Source organism: Acanthaster planci, linkage group LG11 (genome assembly GCF_054643075.1).
Source record: "Acanthaster planci isolate LZ-2023a linkage group LG11, COTS_SCS, whole genome shotgun sequence".
NCBI classification, from domain to species: domain Eukaryota; kingdom Metazoa; phylum Echinodermata; class Asteroidea; order Valvatida; family Acanthasteridae; genus Acanthaster; species Acanthaster planci.
This window is the reverse complement of record NC_141787.1, coordinates 17,213,524-17,238,634: the sequence shown is the minus strand read 5'-3', so window position 1 is coordinate 17,238,634 and position 25,111 is coordinate 17,213,524. Positions and strand designations below refer to the sequence as shown.

General features: G+C 37.7%; 2 protein-coding genes and 1 pseudogene across 3 annotated transcripts; 1 reads left to right on the top strand and 2 right to left on the bottom strand.

Moving 5' to 3' along the window:
* Positions 1-17: 17 nt before the first annotated feature.
* On the bottom strand, positions 18-17,562 carry LOC147797525 (uncharacterized; annotated as a pseudogene). The gene is made up of 13 exons (XR_015427192.1): positions 17,151-17,562; positions 10,092-10,224; positions 8,314-8,415; positions 6,848-6,985; positions 5,739-5,834; positions 5,021-5,257; positions 4,588-4,844; positions 4,184-4,355; positions 3,930-4,017; positions 3,458-3,582; positions 3,125-3,172; positions 2,378-2,571; positions 18-1,965 (listed from the first exon to the last, which is right to left on the bottom strand). The product of XR_015427192.1 is annotated as an uncharacterized LOC147797525 (transcript).
* Positions 17,563-18,308: 746 nt separating this feature from the next.
* On the bottom strand, positions 18,309-20,842 carry LOC147797524 (DNA polymerase epsilon subunit 3-like). The gene is made up of 5 exons (XM_087143360.1): positions 20,624-20,842; positions 19,998-20,113; positions 19,622-19,707; positions 19,276-19,394; positions 18,309-19,045 (listed from the first exon to the last, which is right to left on the bottom strand). Exons 2-5 carry the CDS (start codon positions 20,061-20,063, stop codon positions 18,693-18,695), a joined length of 624 nt encoding a protein of 207 aa, XP_086999486.1. The 5' UTR covers positions 20,064-20,113; positions 20,624-20,842; the 3' UTR covers positions 18,309-18,692.
* Positions 20,843-22,117: 1,275 nt separating this feature from the next.
* Positions 22,118-25,101, top strand: LOC147797523 (tubulin alpha chain, testis-specific). The gene is made up of 4 exons (XM_087143568.1): positions 22,118-22,253; positions 22,625-22,847; positions 23,117-23,265; positions 23,745-25,101. The coding sequence occupies exons 1-4, from the start codon at positions 22,251-22,253 to the stop codon at positions 24,723-24,725; spliced, it is 1,356 nt and encodes a 451-aa protein (XP_086999694.1). The 5' UTR covers positions 22,118-22,250; the 3' UTR covers positions 24,726-25,101.
* The last annotated feature ends 10 nt before the right edge of the window (positions 25,102-25,111 follow it).

Below are 25,111 nucleotides of genomic sequence, written 5' to 3'. Positions count from 1 at the left end.
AATTCTGTACTTCAAGATTATAAATGTATCCTATACAGTGTATCAATTTTATTCTTCACTTGAAATCATATACATGTATTACTGAGCATAACAATTTCCTTGAATTCAAAGGCCAACAATTTTAACCTTGCAAAAACAAGTGTAAAAGAAGCAAACATTTACAAAAATGAATGTTCCTCTCCTTAAACAAGGCTGACAAATTTGTATCTCTCATTATGCCTCTGTGAAGGAATCTCCAATGCACTTAACAGATGCCATGAAAGTGTCTTGATAATAAGCTTATATGAACAACTGATAAACATAATCCATATTGTTAAAAGAAATAGTTCTTGAACTAATAAATGCAGTAAAATATGACCAAACAAAGCAAACAAAAGGTACTGAAACTCTACAAGTCTAAGAACCAAACTGAAATTTGGTTATCAGATAAACACCGATATTTGATATATCTATCACTATCTACAACTGGGTGACCAATCTGGCTCAACACCAAGGTAAACTAAATTAAAAATATTGCAATAATCTTAAAAATTTCATCAGCTTTGGCACTGAAAAAAATCAAATCAAGCACATTTCATCCTTTCATTTCATAATACAATATGAATTTCTTGAAGGAAGTGTTACAATGGAATGTTCCAACTTCTGTCCAATGAGTACTCTAAGACTTAAAACATAAAAGATTTAACCGTAATTACAACTACAAATTGACTTACTATCGACATGTAGCCAATCTGCTCTCAACTCTATGTACTAGAATGCCATAAAAACCTCGCCAATAAATGATACATCATGATTAATATTTCTTATCAAGAAACTAGTAGCCATTTCAATATAAACAGTTGTGCTGACAGCAAAATTCAATTTTCATTTTCCATAATTGTAGAAATACAGGTGAAAGGGAGATAGACTTGCAGCAGACATGAATGCACTGCAGAATATTTCTGGCTTATATAGTTTACATTAGCATGTTTTTTACAGTTATACAAGTGTGCTGAGACCCCAGTGCATTTCTGTAGCATTACCCATCAAACTGAAACATACAAAGAATAATCACCAAGACTCCTTAGAACCATATTTACTCCTGTAGGACTCAAAGGCACAACCTCCAACCTACTGCCACATTTTTATTATCAAGCAGCCTACGTCTGAAGGTTGCAAGTTGCCCTAAGGAACCTTATTTATATGTTTCGATAGGGAGAAACAAAAGCAATTCAATGACTCCAACAATGGGGACAAATGCAATACCTCCTGAAAAATTGCGAGAGAATGCACAAGTATTTGAAAACCTATTCAGTTTTGCCAGCAATTGCATTGGAATTGCATTTACTACAATGACATACAAGCATTTATGAATTTCCTCAGCAGTGATGAGAAAAGGAGCTTACAAAAACCACAAACTTGAAAATAAAATGAAAGTACATGTATATCTTTCGTATCATCTGTACAAACAAAAACTTTGAAGTATTTTCCATGTCTCACAATGAAAATAAAAACAAATAACATACCAACAAAAGTTCTAATAATGAATGCAAATTTGGCAAAATTACAAACTATAAACAATGATTTGGCAGTGCAATTCTGTCTTTTTTGAGACTGAATCTTCAAGTAATATACACACATCCAAGTTTACATCTGTACGTAAAATTCAATGCTGACAGATAAATCTAATAAAAATAAGCATAATTAAAAAATAAATAATTGAATTATTGTGACTGGTTTGTTTGAATGATTTATCACTCACGATGCACCTGTACAACATTGGACGATAATTCGGGGCTCATAATAGAAACAGAAACTATGGCAATACTCGGTTCTGTCCTTGATGCAGTTGCTGTAACGTCTGATTCTGGTGGTGATGTTGTAGTTGTTGCTATGGTTTCCTGTTTGTTCACCATCTTGCCGATGATGCGTAAAGACGCAATACTTGCTCTGTTGTAAGCAGTGCATAGACTAATTCCAAGATATCTGTTTGAAAAAATTAAAATCAATCAGTTTTGTTAAGTCTAAAAGTTTTTTCAATACATAAAAAGAAATGTACTAGAAACGCAAATGCCACTTCTCAGCCAAACTCACTTCATTTTTGGGGAAACTAATTTAAAAGCGATAAAAGCGGCAAAAAGTAAACTTTTCAATTGGGCAAACCTTCTTATGAAGAAATTTGTTCTGAACATTTTATGGTTCGCATGTCATTTACCACAGTAGTTTTCTACATCTTAAATGATACCAGTCATCAACGAATGCCAGAAAAATACCAGTCATCAACGAATGCCAGAAAAATGACCATCATATTCACCTTAAGACCTAGAGTTAGTGAATTAACAGCTTAACCAAGACCATCCAAGGAAGACGAAAAAGTATTGCAATGTCTTGAACTTACTTCAGACACACAATTTCCAGGAGGATACATGCTCCAATGGAAACTACACTGACAACATCTGAAGGATATTTCTCCATGATATAGTAGACGGCTACAGGTCCACCTGCCATGATTCCTACAGCTAGAGCTGTGAAGAGGCCTTGCTTCAGCTGGAAACCTTTCCAGATGCAAGCTGATCCTGTCTTCAATTGGTACTACAGTGAGAATATTCAAAACGAAAAGAAAGTAATGATGAGGGAAATTAGTGGGAATATACAGTGCAAGCTACAACACCTTACGGTACTTAATGCTTAGAACCTCCTGCTTTTACTAGACACTGTGCAATATCCCCGTTGAGTACATGTCTGCGTCACTGGAACTACAGTAGGAATATTCACAAGAAGATACAATGGAAATATTGATAAGAGGGAAAGATTGGGTCAGTTGCAATGACAACATGCAGCTGAAGAACTTCCTTAAACTACAAACCTTCAAGTTTGCATTGCAATCAAAGTAAGATTTATTTGATCTGTAACTGTTCTGATGCCTAATTTGTTGTCTAATGGTACTGGCTTTTTCTTCCTTTTAAAAAATGACGGATAACCTAACCATATTTAGTAAGAACAAAATCCCTATTTTTTAAACCTATTCCTTCATATATCCATTTCATCAAACAGAGGGATGACACTTCAAATTTTTTCCAATGGTTCCTTGCAATGTTAAAGGAACAATTACCGAATACCAACTGCAAGGGGTTTCCCTCCTTACCTCTGCTTGACAAACTTTGCAATGAAGGGCCTCGGGATTATCTGCTGACTAAAGAGAGATAGAGAGATACACGACGTTAGGAGAGTACAACCTATTAGTGGAATGTGAAGAAACAAACACCAAGTAATCAAGTTTTTTTAACTGTCTTAGAGAGAGCAGTCCCATTAACAGCCCTAATCCTATTAAAGCCACACAAGTTGATACTATAGACGTGAAAATTATATGATTCAAACTTTTAACCAAAACAAAAATTGTTTCACCCTCATTTATAGAAATTTTAAACTTACAGTGATCTTTAAAGACAAATTAGAGATTTTCCCCCTTAATTCCTACCTCTATCAACCATCTTTTCAAGCATTCATGATGCACACATGCCACATCTCCTTTACATTCACAGGGTTGGATCATTGGTCCAGCATCGGTCCGCTGCAGATCGTAGCATATCCAGCACTCCAACTCTGTGAAAGACAAACAACATTCCGAATTCCCCCTAACTTTTTTGGTGTCTGTACTGATGGCCACCTTGAAACTAGCAGGGAGTAGAAACCCAAAGGTACACTGCTCAAAAGTACAGCAATAGAAGCTAGATCTAACCTTCCAAATTTTGGAGGATGGGGGATGGAAGAAATAAAGACAGATTTGGATCTTCCCCCCAAACTCTTGGTGGATTTTCATTTATGATTTGCTTGAAATCAATGTTGTCTTTGGTTTACACTAACTAGAGCTTCACAGGATGCTTGTAAGAGTGATGATTACAAAGATGACTCCAACCTGTTACCTTCTTGTTATCCTATTAAAGACTTACCTTTCTCTACTCTGGAGCTATCAGTTGTAGAATCATATGTAGGAGCTCGTTTACGGCAAAGTAACCAATCATCTTCTTTCTTACTGCCCTGGAATAAATGCAAACACAAACTATGACAATATCATTTTCCTCAATCAGTAGATTCGTATTTTTATCTAACATTGCAGAATTTGGTGTGGTATTAAAAGATGATTGATTGGATGGGGGGTTCCTTGCAGTGGTACTTAAAGCAGATTCTTAGAGTTATATGCTACCTGTGACTTTTCTTCATCTCTTGTCTGTCTGAATAGTCTTGGTTGGGTTTCAGCATCCACAGCGACTCTGGACTTCTACTCTTCCATAAGGACACAAGGAAACCACAGAGCCAAACCAACCTCAAGATACGAAACAAGACATTCATGGACATTCCTCTTCAGAACAGGGAGGCTGTAATCAAACAAAGTTACTATTAATCTTAACATCAAAGAAACAACAAACCTTTAGAAGTTAAACTCGAAATTGTAACAATTAATAAAATAAAATTAATGTTGAAAATTTTCAAAGGTATATAACAAATTTTTAAAAATTCTGGTCAATTTAAAATGTGTAATTCAAACTAGTTTTTTGGGGGGTGCCTCAGGTGTTCAGGTACCATCATGGCTAGATTCGGGGTAATTACCTCTCTCGCCACTGTGGCTCAGTCACGCTCAACATCAAGAACAAGACCATCAATATCTGTAGTAATCCTTGGAATAACAGCCCAATGCGAGACTGGTGCATAATGCTAACATCCACTGACTTTATGTTAGCTCCAATGACAGAGAGGTCATGTGATTGGTCAGGTGACTGACCCATGCTATTGACATTTAGTTGACCAATGTCTGCAGCAGGCAGTTGATTTGTAGAATGGTAATTTACTGTAAAGGCTCCTTTAATCTAAAATCAAAAAACAAAATTGAAAAATGAAAGAAGTTAATGTTTTTATCAAATGGAGCATACACATGAAGGATGACGATGCTAGTCATTAAATGTGAATATTAGATGGGTCTTTGAAAATTCAAACACTACTCCAAAAAAATCTGAGAAGATGAAGTCTTGACAGTTTTGCTCACCTTGAAGAAGACCTCAACTCCATAAACAAGGAAGAAAATGACCTCAATTGTCATGAGTCCCGCAAAGCATCCATTGAAAATGTTGCTAAGCAACTGATGATCAAAGGACAAAGTCTCCATGGTGATGAACTGAGCTACTAGTAGGATGTACAGGAGAACATTGAAGAGAATGAAGTAGCAAAAACTGTCTCGTAAGAATCCTGGATTGCTGTGTTGCTTGTCAGACAAATGAAATGCCTAGAAGCAGAGAAACAGACAAATATTACGCTATAACCACTGCTTAATTTCATGTCAGTTTGTGAACCCTTAGCAGTGGTCTAATTGGTAAATGAACTTTATAACAAAGTTTCATGTCAAATAAACTACTTTTAAAAGGTAATACTGTATTCATGATGGTTTTTACATATTTTTTTAAGTGTGAAAATACTTAACAGTAAAAGGATGTCTTCTTGCAAATTTGAATGAAAGAACAAAACCATCTATCATGTAAGTAAACTTCCAACATTTTCTACAGAGTTTTAGATGTCAATATTTTGAGTCATCTTTAAATTAATATCTGTATGTGCAATCAAACAATCAATATGACAAGTCCAACTAACCTTGTCTGCCTTACGGAAATTAACTAAATAATGTTAAAACTACAGATTTGACAGCTGCATCTTCCTTTTCAGTTCAATAAATAGCGCCCTCCAGAGGTTTAGCAGCAGTCAAGACTTACCTCTGCCCAGAAGCAGACAACCAATGAGAAACAAGATAGCAGCAACGGATAGTACATACTCAGCATGTTACTGGCCCATGTCTCTGGTAGATAGCGCTGCAATCAAAACAAGATTGTGCAATTAATTTTTCATGTCATAGGTTGAGACAGCAAAGCCTCACAAAATGCAAAAGTCTCACTCAAAATGTAAAACTATGAACAAGATAAAAGCTTCTTTTGAGAAAAGAAATAATTTCACTAGAGTCAAATCTTCATATTTAAATTGGCCCAAGTTTTCAAGTCACTCTATCAAAGTACATGTAAATTGACACAGAAATATAACCTATGCAATATTCGATTGAAGAAATGTAACTCACGTCAGTTGTCAAGGCTACACGTACATACTGGAATACTACTCATCAACATTTACTACATACACTGTAGTCAGTAAAGCTTGTGATAAGCACTTGGACAGCTTAGTATACGGGTTATTTCATGAGGTTGGGGCACAATTTGTGACAGTGTCAGTTGTTACACGGGTTCCGTAAAAATGAGCAGCTATTTCCCTCCATGTGGATTCCAAACTTACCTTGTTATACATCTTGCAAGGCTGAATACAGAGGTGTGTGTTAGTTTTACAGAGTAAATGACCTACTCTACAGGTCATGACAGGTGGTAAAAGTTGCGGATGTACATGTAACAAGTGACATCGTCACAAATTTGCCCCAACCTTATGGAATGACCCACAAAGAGCTTATGAAAACAATGAGTTTAAGAACAAAAATTGTTTTCAGAACAAAACCTGACACAAAACTGACATCGCCATGGTCTCATTCCTAAATTCAAAGTACAATTTTTTTAACACAAGTGTCAATTTTGGCAGATCATCACACTGCAAGAGGCTGATTTACAATCAATTTTATTTACAAGTTGTAAAATTGATGCAGGTAGCCTTGAATGGATGATATCCACTCAGCTTTAGTTGTAGAATGAGTGGGTTGGGCTTAGCAAACAAACTTGGTTGAATTCACAGATATAATAAAGTGCCAACAGTATTCAAGCAACAGCTCAATTACAAAAATATTGGAGAAAAATTTGAAACTTTGTGTTGCATAAACTTGCCTTCCTACCTGTAATGAAAAGTAAAGAGCTCGACTTAAAGCGGCGATGATAACAAGAAAATACAACAGCTTCTGAGTGGTGACTTTAAGAGCCTTCTGAAAGGACGGATTCTTGAGGCGAGAAAAGTCGGACTGAATGCACAAAATCTGGAAAGAAAATGATTCAATGGTTTGAAATACACTCACTAGCATCCTACAGAAGTTAATAATATCAAGAAGCAGCTTCCTGTCATAGCAGTATAGCTCACGTTGTCAACAATACTATGTTTAAAAAAACACAAGTGACCAATCAATCCAAAGCCAGGTTAAAGTAGGTAATTATGATATTGTATGTTTCTTCTCATCTACGGTTTTATTCCTTCAAAGTAATTTCAAGTCTAAATTCTGTCTGCAGAATGCTTTTGTAATTACAGACAATGACAGTTATTGAACTTCTAAAACATGAACAGCAGAAATTATGCTTCAGGGATAATGATCAAGTTACGTACTTCAGCTTGGCTTTGGTATGGTGGATCACACGTGCTTACTGATATGGGAGTAACCATACTTACTTATGCAATTATGGTATCTACATGCAAGTTTGTTTTCACTTTATAAAACAGCAGCAGGAAGCCTCAATAGCCCAGCACAAAAATTTTTTTTACACTACTCTGACATTTTAGTCCGTATAAAATTGCTCAAACTACTACAAAATGCAGATCAAGGGTTCTAAATTCAACACTTGAAAATTAACTAAAAACAGAAAAAAAAAATGTGAGTGCTCTCATTTATTTCTTTGTTTATAATTTTAGAAATTCTAAATTCTAAAAAACTATATTATATAATGCATTTCAGAGTAATATATTTACATTTTTTCATCAATAAATTAATTCAAGTAGTTCACATGAATCAATTTAAACTTCATCATTTCTGATATAAGGAAGTTCTTAAAATTAAAAATGCAATGGACTGTGAAGACTCTTTAAATCTGCTGACAGCCTACATAGAAAATCTCAATTATCTAAAACAACTGCTTTTTGGTTATATCCATTGCGATTTACTGCAGCAATCAATTATTGAAATCCTACAGAATGACCATACTAAAATGAACAGGGTTCATGGTCACCCCTTTCATTTTGCATTAACCTACTGGATCCTGCAAAATAAACATTGTCTGCACCCTGTTACAAATGTACTTTTCTAGGTTGGGTTGGGTAACCGGAAACACAGCTATTTTTTTGTTTGGCCTAATTGAGAATATCTCTGCAATGCAACATGAATTTCAAATGAAATTAAAAGTACAAGTAGACTACTTTATAAAGTCTTTAATACCACATACATGTATCGATGCTTCCTGAGAATTTCTTTGGGAGAAAAGGAATATTTCATTTGGGATTACACTATATTTTTAGCGAGGTTCTTGTTTTCCCCAAAATACATGTACTTCTTTAAAGCATTTAAGAATTAAATAAAATAGAAGAAGTTAGTTCTTTTACCAGTTGAATGGTGCAACAAGTAGAGAGGAGATAGAAGATTATTCCAAAAGCAACAAAGTAAGCATTGTTGATATCTTCACATTCAATTCCTTGGAACTCCAGCTGAAGGAAAATATAACAAAGAAAATGATTCCAAGTTACATATCAACTATAAGATTCAACATTATGAGTAGTGACCTGGTAGTGAAATGATACTGTTACCCCTGATCAGTGAGCTTATAGTCATGGATCCTTGTCAACTTGCAGTATAGAAAGACTCTACTACATGTACATGTACTTTACGACGGGTTCAGTCTCAGTTTTTAAGCCCAATCGCCATGAATAGTAATTCTGCAATAACTGGGGAATGGTTATACATGCTGCCTCAGAATATCTGGTACCAGTAGCTTGGTGAGAGATTGCTGAGAAAGGGAAGTTTCCTGACATGTTCAAAATTGTTGGGGTGATTTAGGAACAAATGACATGTACAATTCGCGTCTTTTTCTTATCATATCTGTACCTAATTCTGGATATTCTTACATCATTCTTACATGTTTTGTAGAGGAATTCTCAGCAAGGGTGGAAATTTGCGTTTAATTTGAAAGACATTTAGAAAACTCTCCTATACCATTAAACATCCCACCCTTAACACGGTGTCATTGAAAACACAACAAATTGTATACAAAACGTTCCGGTGATGAATTCCTGGTATTCCTTTGATATGACCAAGCAGGAAAGTGTTCTAAAAATCCGATTACATTGTACAGGAATCATTTACATTCAAAATAAACCCCACATAGCGTCAACCAAAAGTCAAACCTCTTATAGGGGAGGTTCCGTTTCAACGTTTGGGAAAATCTGTAAACGGATTTGGAAATTTTTTCCTTTAAACATTCAAATGTGTAAACATCCTACCCTGAACTCTTGGAGTTTAAATGTCCAGAATCATACCAAATCATTCAAAAATGACAAAAACTGTAAGAAGACTATAAAAATAACTTACAAATTTGAAATGCATGTTTCTGGGTCATTTAGATGATTGTGGCCCTTACTTGTACATTTCTCTTGACAAATCAATACAATTTGGTATTATTCTGCACTATCGCAACCATTCAGCCTGATTCAACTTGCAATTCATGCTTACTTGTACAAGTAGTTCCGGATTATTCTTGTTTCATTACGAAGTTATTCCCGCAAATCAAATCAGGGCTAATTTCTCCCAATGCCATCAAGATTTTTTAGTCAGAATACATGTAGATCAAGGTATTCATGGCAGTCATTCAGCAATGTGTAAACCAACCTTTACAATAAGCTTTTTGCGTATTAAATTTGAATAAAATCTGGTAGACCAAGTTCTTTCAATTCATGTGAACATAACAATTGGAATTCTCCAGACTAAAAACACTGTTGCTGTACCTCATGATTTTGGGCAAGCTTTTGCTTAAGAGACCTCTTGCACAATACTGTACACTGTTATCAATGGATAAGAAGGGCACTAAGAAACCAGTCCATTCCAGAGATGGTGGTCTCTATGCAAAAGTTTGCCCAAATCAGAAGGTACATGTACACAAGTAGCAAGAATGTCTTTTGTCTGGGAAATTCAAATTGTTATGTTTATGTGTAATCAGATAGCTCAATGTGCATGTACCAGATTGTATTCAAATTTAACTCGCAAATGGGGCATAAACGGCCTATGTTGTACGTATACAAGCCAAATTCCCTTTCAATGCCCCCTTGAGAACTGTACACACCCTGGGTAGTCCCTCAGATATTTCACCCTAATTTATACATCACTGTACCTCACAAATGCAAACTCCATCATGACAATCTCCATGGCCAGAGCAATTAGCTGGACAGTTCTCTTGATTTGATGCCTCCATCATCTTCCGTAAATAGACAGTAGCTTCTCTCCACATCTTCTGAATCAAGCAACTGCGCAGAAAATGACTTGTACATGTAACTAATTCTGATCAAACATCAGGTTTGCCTTCAAAATCTTACTTCTGAAAACTCTGTAAACTGCATTTCAACCCCTGAAAAAGTAAAAAATACCAAATTGCAAAATTTACTTAATTTGAAAAGTTCTGATCTACAGGTACCATACATGTGCATGCACATATCCAAGGATTTCACCACTTGAAGTAATATGCAAGCACAGAAAGTTTTTTACATACACCTGAAAACATGGTTTAGTCGAGGTTGAATATCTAAAACAGATAGAAATAAGTTCACTATTCAAAGAGGATCACTGCATTGATAGCAAGGACTAAAGAAAAACTGTACATGTGCTTTGGGTGTGTGTTAACAAGTGTGTAAAGTTCACCTACATGTACCCTGAATACAGTACAACAATTATTTCATCATTTCCTGGTGTAACCACTTACACATGGCATACGTGATGAAGGTGATCATTAAACATTGTAGTTTGTAAATAAGTGAGGATTACAGTGCCTATACCAATGAATGATACAGTCCAATTCACCAGAACAGAATTGAAAACCCCATCAGTAATTGGAAACAAGGAATTAAAAAAAAACACTTCACAAAACACAAACGAAGGTAAAATGAAACAACTACATGTATAATGAACAGGAACAACAGGTGTTAGTCATACAGGTGTTGGTCTTAAGGCCATCATTCTAAATGAAATACGAAAGGAAACTTGTAACTATAAACAGGAATTTCTTTGTCATACATGTAAGACTAGCTTGCCACATTCTGAATGACAGTGTTTACTTCAGGAACTTTTTCTTTTTACTGATTCTGTACTCTCATCAAAATTCGAAGAAATTGTCAAGTTCTACAGTTGTATTTGTTTCTGCAGGTTGCAACAAAGCAGTAAATCAAACATCTCGTCACTATTATTTTACTACTGACACGGCAGAAGAAATTGAACAAAAGTTTCCATAAAAGAAACAACTACATGTACCTGTCACAGTCACTTGCGGTAACTACCATAAATCAATAGCTTGTCCAGATTTACTTTCTGGGAAGCTTTTTCAAAGCTGTATCCAAATACTGCTCCCAAATCAAGGCACTATGTACATCTTAAGTACAATTAAACTAAAGTATAGACATCAACAAAATTAAGCAATAAAATGAGAAAACAGGCACAGGGTATGCAAAATGAAGATGGAGGCACAGACTTTTTATGTGCCTCATGATTTTGGACAAGTTGTATTTTTCACACAGAGGCTCCAAACAAAACATTTAGCAAGCAAACATTTACTTCAATACATGTACTTACATTATAAGCTGACTGAATAAAAACTTCCTCAGTGATTTCCAAACCACATATACCTCAGGCCACTTGCACAATGAGCACTTGCCCATAAACTCCAACAAATGTAATGAGACTTCAACACAGAAAGAAGTGACCAATCATATCACTGAATAACACATCTGATCTGTAAGGTTATGAATATTTATGAAATTCAAAGGGAGAACTTGTGAGCATCTGCCTGAAGCTTTTAGAAGGGGTGTCTGAATTCTAGGGGGTGTCTGAATTCTAAAATTCAGAAAGTTAGTACCCTAAAAACAGTAATGTGTAGTTCCATAACAGTAAATACCAGTACAAGTTATTTTTAACAAGGGGGGCTAAAATTCTTCTTTTTGTTATTTAACCTAGAAAATTAACATACATGTACCTGCCAAAAATGCAGCATCCCCAAGAAAAAGTTATTTGCAGACTTAGCACGATACCACTCACTATGAATATTCATGACAAAGCATGGATCAAGGGGTGGATGATGGACAAGTGATATAAGGCGTGGTATTTACACCTGAGCTACAACAAACTTATACATGTATACAGTGCTCTAACTGTGGTCAAAGGACATACATGTATCTAGGCCAAAAAACTGACACTAACTTGGGTGAAGTCCAAACAATTTATTCCAAAGAACTTTCAAGCAAGGATTAAACATTAACCATCGATATCAATCCATGACAAAAAGGAAAATAAGAACTGGCATTTAAAGACTAACAAACCTTATCAACTATTATGTATTGATCCTATTGAAGATCCCCAGACAAACAACTAGGATTTCTTTCAAGCAATTACCACTTCAATGTCAAATCTAAAAATAGCTTTCCTGAGAAACAAAGTGCAAGCAAAAATCATTACATGTACTCCAAATCGTGCCCCTCCCATAGTGTGACAGCAACTAACAAACCACAACCAATTCAAAATACTGACTGGAAAATCCTGTTTCAAATTTCAATTGTCCCAGCGTTTTTGCTGAGCACCCAAAGACCACCTCCCAACACCACACAAACTGAAAGAACAAATGAAATGATTACTGCACTGGGTGATATCGTTTGGGAAAGAACACACAACCCCAGCATATCTAGCATATGGATAGTATAATCCAATAAAAATGAAAAAATGGACTGCCCATGAATCTATTCCTTCAACACAACTGGACTATTTAGAACATATTTGGTGTTAACTGTTATATGCTAGTTCACTGCAAAGGAACAAATGGCATTTTCAAATCAATCCGACATGAAGTGCATAACATTTATCAGCCATAGGTACTGAGCTGGAAAAATTGAAAAAAAAAAAAAAACAAATTTGTCACTAATTTTAATCATCAAAAGATCAATCAATAAAGGAGCTGTACCTTTTCAATCATTTCATCCACAAGTGTTTTTCATCCAGAAATGAAAACATTTGGGGAGTTCAACCAACTTCTTTCCATGACACCTTTGTTGTCAAGCCCACTTTTTCACAAGTGCACACTGTGGGTCAATGTAAATGGATGCACAATGCTACCACAGTACAAGTACCACTGACTGCTTCCATAGGTACCACCTGACCTTGATCCCAGAGTCAACAAACTTTTACATAACTGTACACTTGATTGACAAACACAGACACTTCAGAGTTTTAGTTTAACAAACTTTATGAGCAGGATATTAGACCAATGAGGTCATACTCATATTTGGCTTGGGTTCTGTGGTCATTTTATGATTCACAATGTTATAAAACTGCAAGGTGAATGTGAACATGTAATTTTTTCCTTGAATGAGTGCCAAGTCATATATAAACCTTATTTAACTGTATCTAGGCACTATGGAGGACGAAAAGTGGTTATCTGCTTATCTGCTATCAGAATGGTAAAAAAGCAGATTTTATGTTCTGTTTTATGTTAATTTCGACTTTTCTACTTTTCTGCCACCTCAAAAAGCAGAACGAACATTGTTTGGTTATGCATTTTTCTATTTTTCTGCTTTTCTGATTCAAGAAAAGCAGATGTTACTTTTTCTTTGTTGGCTGGCAGCCGAAAAGCGGCCATCTGATTTTCTCCTTTCGAACAGGCAGAAATGAGGATCGAACGTTTTGACAGCAACTGTGAATTCTACTTTTTTGATACCGGAGGAACAATTTTACATAGACGGCCGAAAAGTGGCCATCTGCTTTTCTGCCTTCCAAGGGCCGTGAAGGGGGTTGTGAACCTCGGGTTATAACCATGTCCTGTCTTGGGGATTGAAGAGGTATAAACCAATAATTACACTCCACCCTATCTTTTATAATGAAAGATTCACATGTTTTCCTTGGCCCAAGCAAGCTTGTGTGTCTATTAATTGGATGATAGTTGTAAAACTGTATTTCCTTTGAGATACTGTTTTCTCTGCCTCATAGGTCCCCAGAAAGCATGCTTTAAGTATTGGTTTCTATACCTTGTCACTCCCCCAGAATGCAAATGGTCGTAACTACAGGTTCATGACTATGGAGGACGAAAAGTGGCCATCTGCTTTTCTGCTAGCAGAATAGCAGAAAAGCAGAGCCAAGATCAAAAGAGGAAACGATGTTCTTACTTCAGTGAACAATGTGGGAATGATCAACAAAACACTGACTGGGCTGACTGTAAACTTAGAACTTTGGAATGCTTTAGTTACACTGCAAGATAATATCTCGTTCTATGGTCACATGTACATGTATACTGGTACATATTGCAAGAGTAATGAAGGGGGTATTATCAGTCATTCAAGTGGATGCATGTACCATGTGTGTTCTTTGGTCACATAGGGGTGCATACATGTACAATAGCTATCCCTAACCCTACATAATACTACAAATTACTACTTGTACACTGTAGTAAAACGTAGTAATCAGCGCTGCCGCTTGTAAGAGGACATGACTGACCGTACTGTTCTCTGAAGCCATAAAATACAATAGATAGACGATGTATTATACAGTGCTGTAGCACTATGAATGCACTGCTTTATCGTTCTCTGTACAAGTAACAATGGAAGTAACCTAGCCAGAAGTAGTAATTTGTAGCACTGGGTCCTTCAGGCTCAGGCTATTACTTAGTATTTTGTAGTAGAGTACTGCAAGCCAAACAATATGCTTGGCAGTTAGGGATAGCTATACACCAGTCGTAAACAGGGGAGGTACTTTGTACATGCAGGTATCACTGTTATCTTGATATAAATTGGATGCCATGTGGACACCTCATGTCTATAACCCAGTGAAAAATAAAGCTGAATCTGAACAAAGCAAAGCCATGTTTTTACAAGTCCAGCGGAACCATACAGATAAGGTGTTATTACAAAGCAAAGCTATACTCGCTACATTCTTTTTTGTTCATTATACATGCACATGTGACACATCTCTTGCTGATGCTTTATCCTACTTGGCTGAAATGCGGTCACATCTGGTTCACTAATATGGTGAAACATGTGACTGATTCCCAGTTAGGCACTTACACTCGAAAGTTTTGACGTGAAAATTTGACTGGTTTAAATTTTACTTCTTTTCACATTCGAAACATTCTCCTGTGACACAGGCTGGTGTACATCAACAGAGGTAAAACTTAAGAGAAATTGGAATGTCACTTTTGTGTTGAATTGGACAAAAAAGTCAGTATAGGTTAGCATCAGGACAGGCAAATGTTAACCACCATCCTAAATGTGAGCATCTATTGTTGTTCATCAGTATGCACTCTAATGCAAGGCCAATTTTTTTCACCGAGACTAGTCTGGAAAATTTTTCTCAATAACAACTTGGTACATGTATTTCCGTCCTAAACTTTTCTTGACATTTTTGCTTTCTGATGGCTAATAGGTCACTGGAGGCAATAATTACTGGCCTCCATACGGTATGTGGAACTCTTTCCAAATAAACTAGTGCAAGGGAAACTTAGGGATATCTATCAATGCATGGAAGTTGATGAAACTGATCGCAGTGGTCCAAGAAAAGTTAACTTACCATGCTTACATCTAGTCTATCAATCATAGGCTATATCTGGCTGGGAAAAAATTCTGTATTCATGCGCCACTTTTCAAACACTTATTGTGCATGTCATAGTAGGGAGTCCAGCAAAACGGCACTCTAAATTTAAATCTGAAAGTGTGTACAAGTGTTTGTTTTCAATCAACAATTTCTGCCCTTTTTGTGCATCAAATTCTATATTCTAAAAAGCAGTTGTGTTGCAAAAGAACAGAAATTTGTGTTAGTATCATTTATTATGTCTGTTTACGTCGAGTTTTGGGTGTAAAGTATGATGAAAATAATATAAGATTGGAGCCATTTTCACTACGTCAACAACTGTGTGCTGAAATAGTCTCATCTAAGCCTAATATCTTGCAAGACTCAACCCAGTTTGGATAGATGTCATCATCTTGTAGAGCTTAAAATACTCTTCCATATGATGTACAGTATAACTCAAGACATTTCACTAAATTACCGTCAAACCTTATTTTGGTTTGTGAAGACTACAAAAAGGTAACAAAAAAGTGCATTTTCTGTTGAAAATCCCCCAAAACATGTATCAGACGTTGGTGAAATATACAAGATGTATATGGAAACAGTGTTTATTTGGAAGCTTGGAAATTCAGGAAGAAAAGGAACTTTTTTGTTGTCAAAAAATTGATGTCAAACTGGTGCCAAACAGCCCTTGTGTATTGGGGTGCTGTCGTGCAACGGTGCACATGGTGTATGCTTGTGCATCAGATTGATTGTATGGTACACGGGGAGCAAGATGCAAATAACAAGCACATAAACCACACGTTGTTTCAATCAAATGTCATCAAAAACCCTGTCAAACACCAACAGACTTAAGTAACTTATGACACCTGACAGACTTGGTCCCTATTTTTAAAGTTATTAATGGATGGCAAAAATATCACATCAAAACCATGCTTCAGTGATCTTTCACAAATCACTAAAAATTTTCAAGCCTACCCAACTGTCCTTTGAGTGTTACTGTATACATGTACATGTTTCCTATGTGTATTATTGATATTAATGATAAAGTTTTCCTTAATAAAAGATATCGTTTACTTCACACTTCCTCTGTGACTTACATGTACACATGTAACTACAGATCTTGTCCAATTCTGGCATGTCTGGAAGTGGATCTGAAGAAGATCAAGACTCCATGTGGTTCAAATACATTGAGGAAAATAAAACTTGTGTCCACCCCTGACCCCAAAAAAGTGGCGGACCAATTACATCTAATTTTAATAACAAAAAAAAATCATAACTTCACTTTACTAACAGCTATTTGAACTAAATTTTATACCATTCCATTTCTTTTGAAATTTCTTTCCAATGGTACTAAATTTGTGGGGGTCAAACAAAAAACCTGAAAAGTGCCGGACTCCCTACTCATCATAGTAACGATCATGGCGGCCTCTACTTCCTCCATAAGCCTTATCGCAAATACTGCATGGGTGATTTTGCACAATGGTCATGATGGTAGAAAGGCATTGGGAGAAGGGAAAAGGGGCGATGTTTTGCTCCTTTTCCTTCCCACAATGCCTTTCAATGTCGCACAGCGACGGACTAAGCACGCAGTCTGTACGAGTATAGGCCTACTCCCGGTTCTTTTCAGAACCACACATACACTCATAGGGAGATGTATTCCTTCACATGGTGCTACCGCAAGCCTTTCCACCTGTTGCTGTCCTTCACCATGAATAGCCTGAAATCCCACCTGATTTTGTCACGCGTCACTGAAATGATGACTGTAGTCCGCACATGATGTACCTCTCTCAGCTCAGCAATGCTCAGACTCAGTGCAGATCTAACCACTAACTGAATGATGAACCTTTACACAAAATCAAAACCTGCCTGAAACTTAACAGGTCAAGATTCAACTCAGATCTGTCCGCTTGTGACCACAAATTTCAAGGCAGTCTTTAGTAAAATCCGGCACCGAACATGTTGAAAGAACGAACAAAAAATATGAACTTCGCTGCATGAAAACGCTGGCAGCGAATTTTAATGCACAATGCATGCGTGTTGTCTTGTATCCAGACTGAATTTCACAGGAAAATCACACAATGTACAGTTGGGGGACTGTTCTGTAGTCTAGCATAATTTGAACTGTTGGCGGCGCTGTGAATATTTCTCGTGACGATTCCATCAAAATTAAATCCTTCCATTCAATTTTTAGTGGTTTTACCAATACTTTGGCGGATATGAGATGATCCCTCTAAAACAGTTATGAAGCATTTTGCCACTTTGATAATTGGACTACACTCCTTAGCAAAATGAGAGCCCATTGTCTACGTATTTCAGAAACACATGCTGGCAGCATCATGGATGGAGCTATCAAAGAGGAGCATTCATCTTTGTTACACAAACCATCCGACCTATGAGCCATAAAATGTTCTAATAGGCTTGGCAGAGAATTTGAGGGCATACAAATTGTATTGTGGTCTATGTAGGTACTGTTGGGTGTTTATAGGTCTAGCTGCAACCTTTAAAGACTTGTTTAATTTTAAAATCTGCTATTAAATGTTGAAAAAGTGAATGTGAACGGTTGGTGGTACTTCCTGAAAAAAGTTGTTACAGCTGATTGATTAATGCAAGTTCATGTACTTGGAATCAACTTAAGTCACTTTCGTTTTCACATTGTTTCTGCGATGTTTTGTCTTCATAAACATCGGGGTGAGGGGGGTTGCCAAATGGGCCCAGACTAATAGTCGCAAACATTTAAAAAGCTTTCCTGATAAAACTTCAACAGTGTAAAATTGTTGCTCAACAATTTAATTCATTCGAAGGAACAAAGGAACAGCGCAAAATGCTAATATTTACAACGGTTCTTCTCCCTTTAGTTCCAAACTCTAAAGAGAATACCTATAACTAGCTTCCACATGTATTCAAGCACAGTACAAAATTTTACAAGAATTCAATGTGTGTGGTCACATGTCAACATGTGAGTATATCCCTCATCATGCTAAATCCAACAATATTCTTTGTGATTTATACCAAACCTCGAGGGTTAAGTTTACTCTGGCATAAGAATGGGTAAATAACGTTCTCTGTTCAGAAAACGTCCATCTTGTTTTGAATTTCAAGTCGACAGGAAACTGCAATCTTTTCTTGCCATTTAGAAATTCACCGCGTTTTTAACTTGGTCTTCATCAGTTTTCAATCTCCCTCATTCTACTTCTTGGACATCATCGTCCTCAACTTCTCCGACAGTTTCTTCTTCATCATCCTCGATTTCTTCCACTTCATCTCCATCCTCTTCATCAATGTCTTCTCCATCCTCTTCATCAATGTCTTCTCCATCCTCTTCATCAATGTCTTCTCCATCCTCTTCATCAATGTCCTCATCAATATCTTCATCTTCACCCTCATCTTCTTCTTCATCTTCCTCATCTTCTCTATCCTCCATCTCACTGGAGATGTTCTGCTCTGTGTCTTCCCCTTCTGCTTTCTCTGCATCTGACCTGTTCTGCTTCCTTTTCTCAGATGCCTCTTTCTTGCCCTTCTGTTCTTGACGGAACTCTGTGGGAATAAGTATGCACAAAAGATATTTGGGATTTACAGTGACATAAATGTATCATTATTGACTAAGACACACCATGAAGCAATGTGAAACGTGAAAGTCAATTTTAAAGCATGTAAAGGATCTTAAAGTTCCACTTTCCCCCACTTATCTCACACAAGTATACAAAACAGCACCCTCAAGTGTTGTTGCTAAAATCCTCTAAGAATATTGGCTCACTATTGCTCACCTTGAAGGCTGTTCTCCAGTGGTTCAATAAACTCTTCAAACTCCATGTCCTTCATGGCAGCGAAGACATCTGCGGCATTCAGTGTTTTCCTCTTTCCTTTCAGTGCATAGTTGTTAGCACTTTGTGAGGGGTAAGAAATTAAAGAAAGCAATGGCATACGATAACAAATCATACACGGTCGATAGAGGAAGGTCTGGGTATCAAGTGTGAGAGGGTAAAGTTCATACAATGCACCAGTGACCAAGACAAATGCTGCTTGTCAAAGAGAGAGTTCTTGATGTGTAATGTGACATGAGGGTAGTCAGGAAAAGGTCAAGGGTCTTGACTCTCAATGAACAAAGGATACCATGAAGTAGCATAGAGTACAAACACACTAGCTGCCTTGGAAACGGCATTACGAGCCTCCTTGGAAATACTGATGCCTTCAGGAACCTGAAAATAGAAATAAACTTCAGTTGTGTCAACAGTCGGGAATAAATGCAAAATTTTAATGTCAAAGTAATGCCTCATTTATTTCACGGTTCAAATCATTTAACTAACAGTTGATCACTTGATCAGATGAGTACAGAAATTATGAATTATGAAAGCTACTTACTGCATGCAGTGATTGAAAACCTAGTCCTTTATTGAACAAAAGTTATGCTTCTAGCTTGTTAAATCCAGAACTTGGAGAAACATTTCGGCAACACTCAGTGAGGTGCTACTGATAGGTTGATACCTACCGCTTCTTTCATAATTCTTGTGATTACAGAATGTGGGAGGTTTAGATCCTCTGGTCTCTCTGCCATCGTCACTGGTGGATACGTTTATATTCAGAAGGAAAACCAAGCAATACTCCCTAAAAATTTAACGCAATTGGAAAATGATTTCATTAGGAAGTTCAAAATCGGACGAGTTCCACGTATATACGGACATCACTGTTTTTAACCTTCAGCATGTTCATGGTATTTCAGCCATCAGAAAGTGATAACATCCTCATAAGTCATATACTGGGAGAATTCTTTAAATTTTTTAGATCAGTCTCACAGGGTATGTGCACAGGGTAGCAAGTGATCCATGTATGGAACTCTTTCCTTAGAAACTGGCGCCTATCCAATAAAACAACAAAATTTGCTTTTCCGATAAATTAATTAGGCCCTACGACCTACATTACTGCATGTCAATAAGCAAGCTATTTCCTGCATTTTGCTGGGGTTGTGTCTGAACATAAGAAGACAGCTTTCTACAGAAATAAAAAGCACATGACACTTACTTCCCTTGGCTTACTATGGACATGATGGAGGTATGGTACCTAGGCCTATCAATCATATCCATGCTTTTTCACAAATGCAAAATGCCAAAAACTCACCGAAATGGACGACAGCCAAAGAAATCAAAGGACAGCTTCTTAAACTCGTTTTCCAGATATGCCACCTACTCAACACTACTGTATTGAACTTAAAGTTTTAACGACGTTAAAGCCCAATAATTTTTTTCTGCGTAAGTGTATGTCGTGTGTGACGCTAGGTTTCGAGGAACTACAATGTACATGATGTAGAAACAGGGTTTTGTGCGACCGCGCCGCGGGAATAGTTCAGGTCAACGTGTTGAGAGAGGTCAATAACAACGACTGTTTGAAGTTAAGCGTCTTATACACATACAATAGCCGTTACTTTGTCACACTTCTATCATATCTAGGGAAATTGAAACGACTGCTGTCACTTGCTGGTGCACAAAAGGACAGCAAAAAGAACCGGAAAAGAGAAAGAAAAACAATAAAATAAAACAAACATTACAAACATACGAGATAAATGCAAAAATTTAAAAACACACACACAAAATAAAAAAACAGAAAGGAATCCTTACGAATTGCCCGGAAAGCGCATCACCAATGAGGACCCATTTGCGATGTTTTTATTGGCAACTGTCGACAGTGTGAATATTATTATGTTCCTTAAGGAGTATTTGTTCCCATTAAATCTATTTAGTGCAGAGTCACTTAAAATGGCAATAATATACAATAATAATAAATGAAAAGAATTTCTGGAATATAGACTAATAATTATGATGAAACCAAAGAGAGAAGCATATAGCTCTATGAAGCACGGTAACTTCGGTGTCCGCATCACGCGCGCATTCTTATAAAGTTTGGCGTGCGGGTACGTTTGGCAAATCACAGCACCCTTGCAGCACGGCATCGTGGTCGGAGTGGCATGTAACAATGCGCGCTGAACACCGTGTGCCACCGCGACAGTGACATGGCTTTTACTAGGGCCGGAATTGCATTTCACTGTTTTCAGTATTTCTTCTCATACTGAAGGAACTATTACCGAGTACCAAACTGTAAAGAATCTATTATGGTTGCCGAATTACACTATGGAGAAATATGCGTCTAGTGTATTTAATAGACGCTTGGAGCATACGGCCATTGATCTCCATTATAATGATGGAGATCAATGCATACGGCGGGCTAGACGACGGTAGACAGACTAATAATTATTTTGAAAAGAATATAATATCAAATCAGTGCTCTGAAATATGTGATTGCCGAGCTTTCGGTAACTGAGTATCTTCTTCAGGTCAAGCAGATTTAACGCCGAAAAATCCACGTTCATTCTCCCTGGATGCAGCGTTCCAAGTTCGAAAATGACGCGCTGCTCCATTTCCTTACGCTGTAGGTCAGATGACGCTTTCCGCAAAAAGTCTGTTGTTTCTGAAGGGGATTACCCTTAAAAACAATGGACGCGTCCAAGAGTTGACACAAACATTCCACCCCCCGTCCAATCAAAACAGCACAGACAAAGTTTTTGACCAATTAAATCGTCTGTTTAGACTTGGAAGGGTTGCGCGCGTTTACGCACAATATATAAAGTCGCGTTCAGAATTGTTCAAATTATTCCGTTGCTGTGAGCCTTCAATTAATTCACATCGTAACGACGCTTTTCGTGTTTGATTCTTCCTTCGAAGTATTCTCAAACCCTACCTGACTCTTCAAAATGGTAAGGAAATGTCACATAATTCACAAGGCAACTGTGGGTGAGTAGAATGTAGGCCTAATATTTGAAATGGGCGTCGAAAACTCTGCCTTTTGGGCTGTGCCTATGGTCAGTGTGGAGCTTGTGTCCGTCTGCCATGTGGCATGTCTGCTAACCATGCTAACGTTAAGTTGTGGTGCTTATGAAACTGGGCCTGGCCTACTTCATCGTAGTTAAGTCTACAATCTCCAAGATAGGGATTCAGACAATAATCACTTTTAAATTACAGTCTGACAGTGGGACTAGAACCTTGTTATTTTTTTAGGGCCTAGGCAGGGACTATGCCTTGGCCCCTTGCACAGCCTAAAACAATGTCATTCGTTATTGTCTGACAGCGTGAGTGCATCTCAATCCATGTTGGCCAAGCTGGTGTACAGATCGGCAATGCCTGCTGGGAATTGTACTGCCTGGAGCACGGTATCCAACCAGATGGTCAGATGCCCAGTGACAAGACCATCGGAGGTGGTGATGATTCCTTTAACACCTTCTTCAGTGAGACCGGTGCTGGCAAACATGTTCCCCGAGCTGTATTTGTCGACTTGGAACCAACTGTAGTTGGTAAGTCAATATTCACAAAACTGAAACTTTGTAAAAGCATGCAAACAAGTATTTTTCATTGTCTTGGAAAATAGTTACGCTACTAGGATGTGCCGAGGCCAAATGTGTGGACCTGGCCCTGGACCCTACTTTGAAGCAAAGTTGTTCTGACTGAAAATTTTATTCTCTGATTAGGCCTTGGCCCACTGAATAAAAGTAGACTGCAGGCCTCTGAAAAAAACGTTTTTAAAAGGATTTATTTCATTGTCTGAATTGATTGTCTTGCTTAGATGAGGTACGCACAGGCACCTATCGACAGCTGTTTCATCCAGAGCAGTTAATCACAGGCAAGGAGGATGCTGCCAACAACTATGCTAGGGGTCACTACACCATTGGCAAAGAAATTGTTGACTTGGTGTTAGACAGAATCCGTAAACTGGTATGAACATCGAGTGCATTTTCATTGTTTGCCTTGTACAAATAAGGTCACAAAATTACAATGTAGATGACTTGAGCATAAACTTGAAACTTCATGGCTTTGTTCAGTTCGTGTACTCACACTTCAAGGGTGACCTTACTTTGTCTAGTAATTCCCCATAAATATCACATTTCCAAACAAGTGAAACCTTGTATCAACAAATTGTCCGAGATTTCACCATAGTATACTTGCTCAGTCATGGACAAAGTATCTCATTGCAGGTATAGTTGAATACTTGGTGAACTTGTTTGTATACACTTTTATTTGTTTGTTGACAACCGTGTAAATTGTCTGTATCAAATGAACAAACAAATGTACAGTCATTTGATGAAAGCCCCAGAAATGGTGCCGGCAGAAAAGAGCTATTAAAGGGACTGTGTAACTCGAAGATTAGTAAGTTTCACAGCTTTGGTCCATTTCCCTTGTGTTTCTTGTAACAGGCTGATCAGTGTACTGGTTTGCAAGGATTTCTCATCTTCCACAGCTTTGGTGGGGGCACTGGTTCTGGCTTTGCTTCTCTCTTGATGGAGCGATTGTCTGTGGATTATGGCAAGAAATCCAAGCTAGAGTTTGCCATCTACCCGGCCCCTCAGGTCTCCACTGCTGTGGTTGAGCCATACAACTCCATTCTCACCACCCATACCACACTGGAGCACTCTGATTGTGCTTTTATGGTCGACAATGAGGCCATCTACGACATCTGTCGTCGCAACCTGGACATTGAGCGCCCAACCTACACCAACCTCAATCGTCTTATTGGTCAGATTGTATCCTCAATCACTGCATCTCTTCGCTTTGATGGTGCCTTGAATGTGGATCTGACAGAGTTCCAGACCAACTTGGTCCCCTACCCAAGAATCCACTTCCCACTGGTCACCTACGCACCTGTCATCTCTGCTGAGAAAGCCTACCATGAGCAGCTGAGCGTTGCTGAAATCACTAATGCTTGCTTTGAGCCAGCTAACCAGATGGTAAAGTGTGACCCCCGTCATGGCAAGTACATGGCCTGTTGCATGCTGTATCGTGGTGATGTCGTCCCTAAGGATGTTAACGCAGCTATTGCCACCATCAAGACCAAGCGCACCATCCAGTTCGTCGACTGGTGTCCAACTGGCTTCAAGGTGGGCATCAACTACCAGCCACCCACTGTCGTGCCTGGAGGCGATCTGGCCAAGGTGCAGCGTGCCGTCTGCATGCTGAGCAACACCACGGCCATCGCTGAGGCCTGGGCTCGTCTGGATCACAAGTTCGATCTGATGTACGCCAAGCGTGCCTTCGTTCACTGGTACGTGGGAGAGGGTATGGAGGAGGGCGAGTTCTCTGAGGCTCGCGAGGATCTGGCTGCCTTGGAGAAAGATTACGAGGAGGTCGGTGTCGACTCGGTTGAAGGCGAGGCAGAAGAGGAGGGTGAAGAATACTAAACAACTCAGGAAGGCTCATTCACAATTACTTCATGACATTTCAGTAGTTATTTTGCATCTTAATTAAAATTGAAAAAGAATCAATTCTAATTCTTTAGCTTCACAAGATGAAATTAACCTTTGGCTACCAAGTTACAAATTTTGCAAATGCTATTTGAAAGTTGACTCTGAATCCTTGAATTTTGAAAAAAAAAAGTCAGAAAACAGTTTCATGGCAGATTGTTTTGTATTTTACATCACGCTGTTTGAAGAAATAACACATGCTGAATAGCTTTTCACCAAGAGTGACTTTCTTGAAGTTTCCTCAGTGTGTATTTGTAATTTCCAATGTTGAGGTTTGAAAGAGGTTCAATAAAAGTTAGTCGATAGTTTCAAACAGTTTTAAG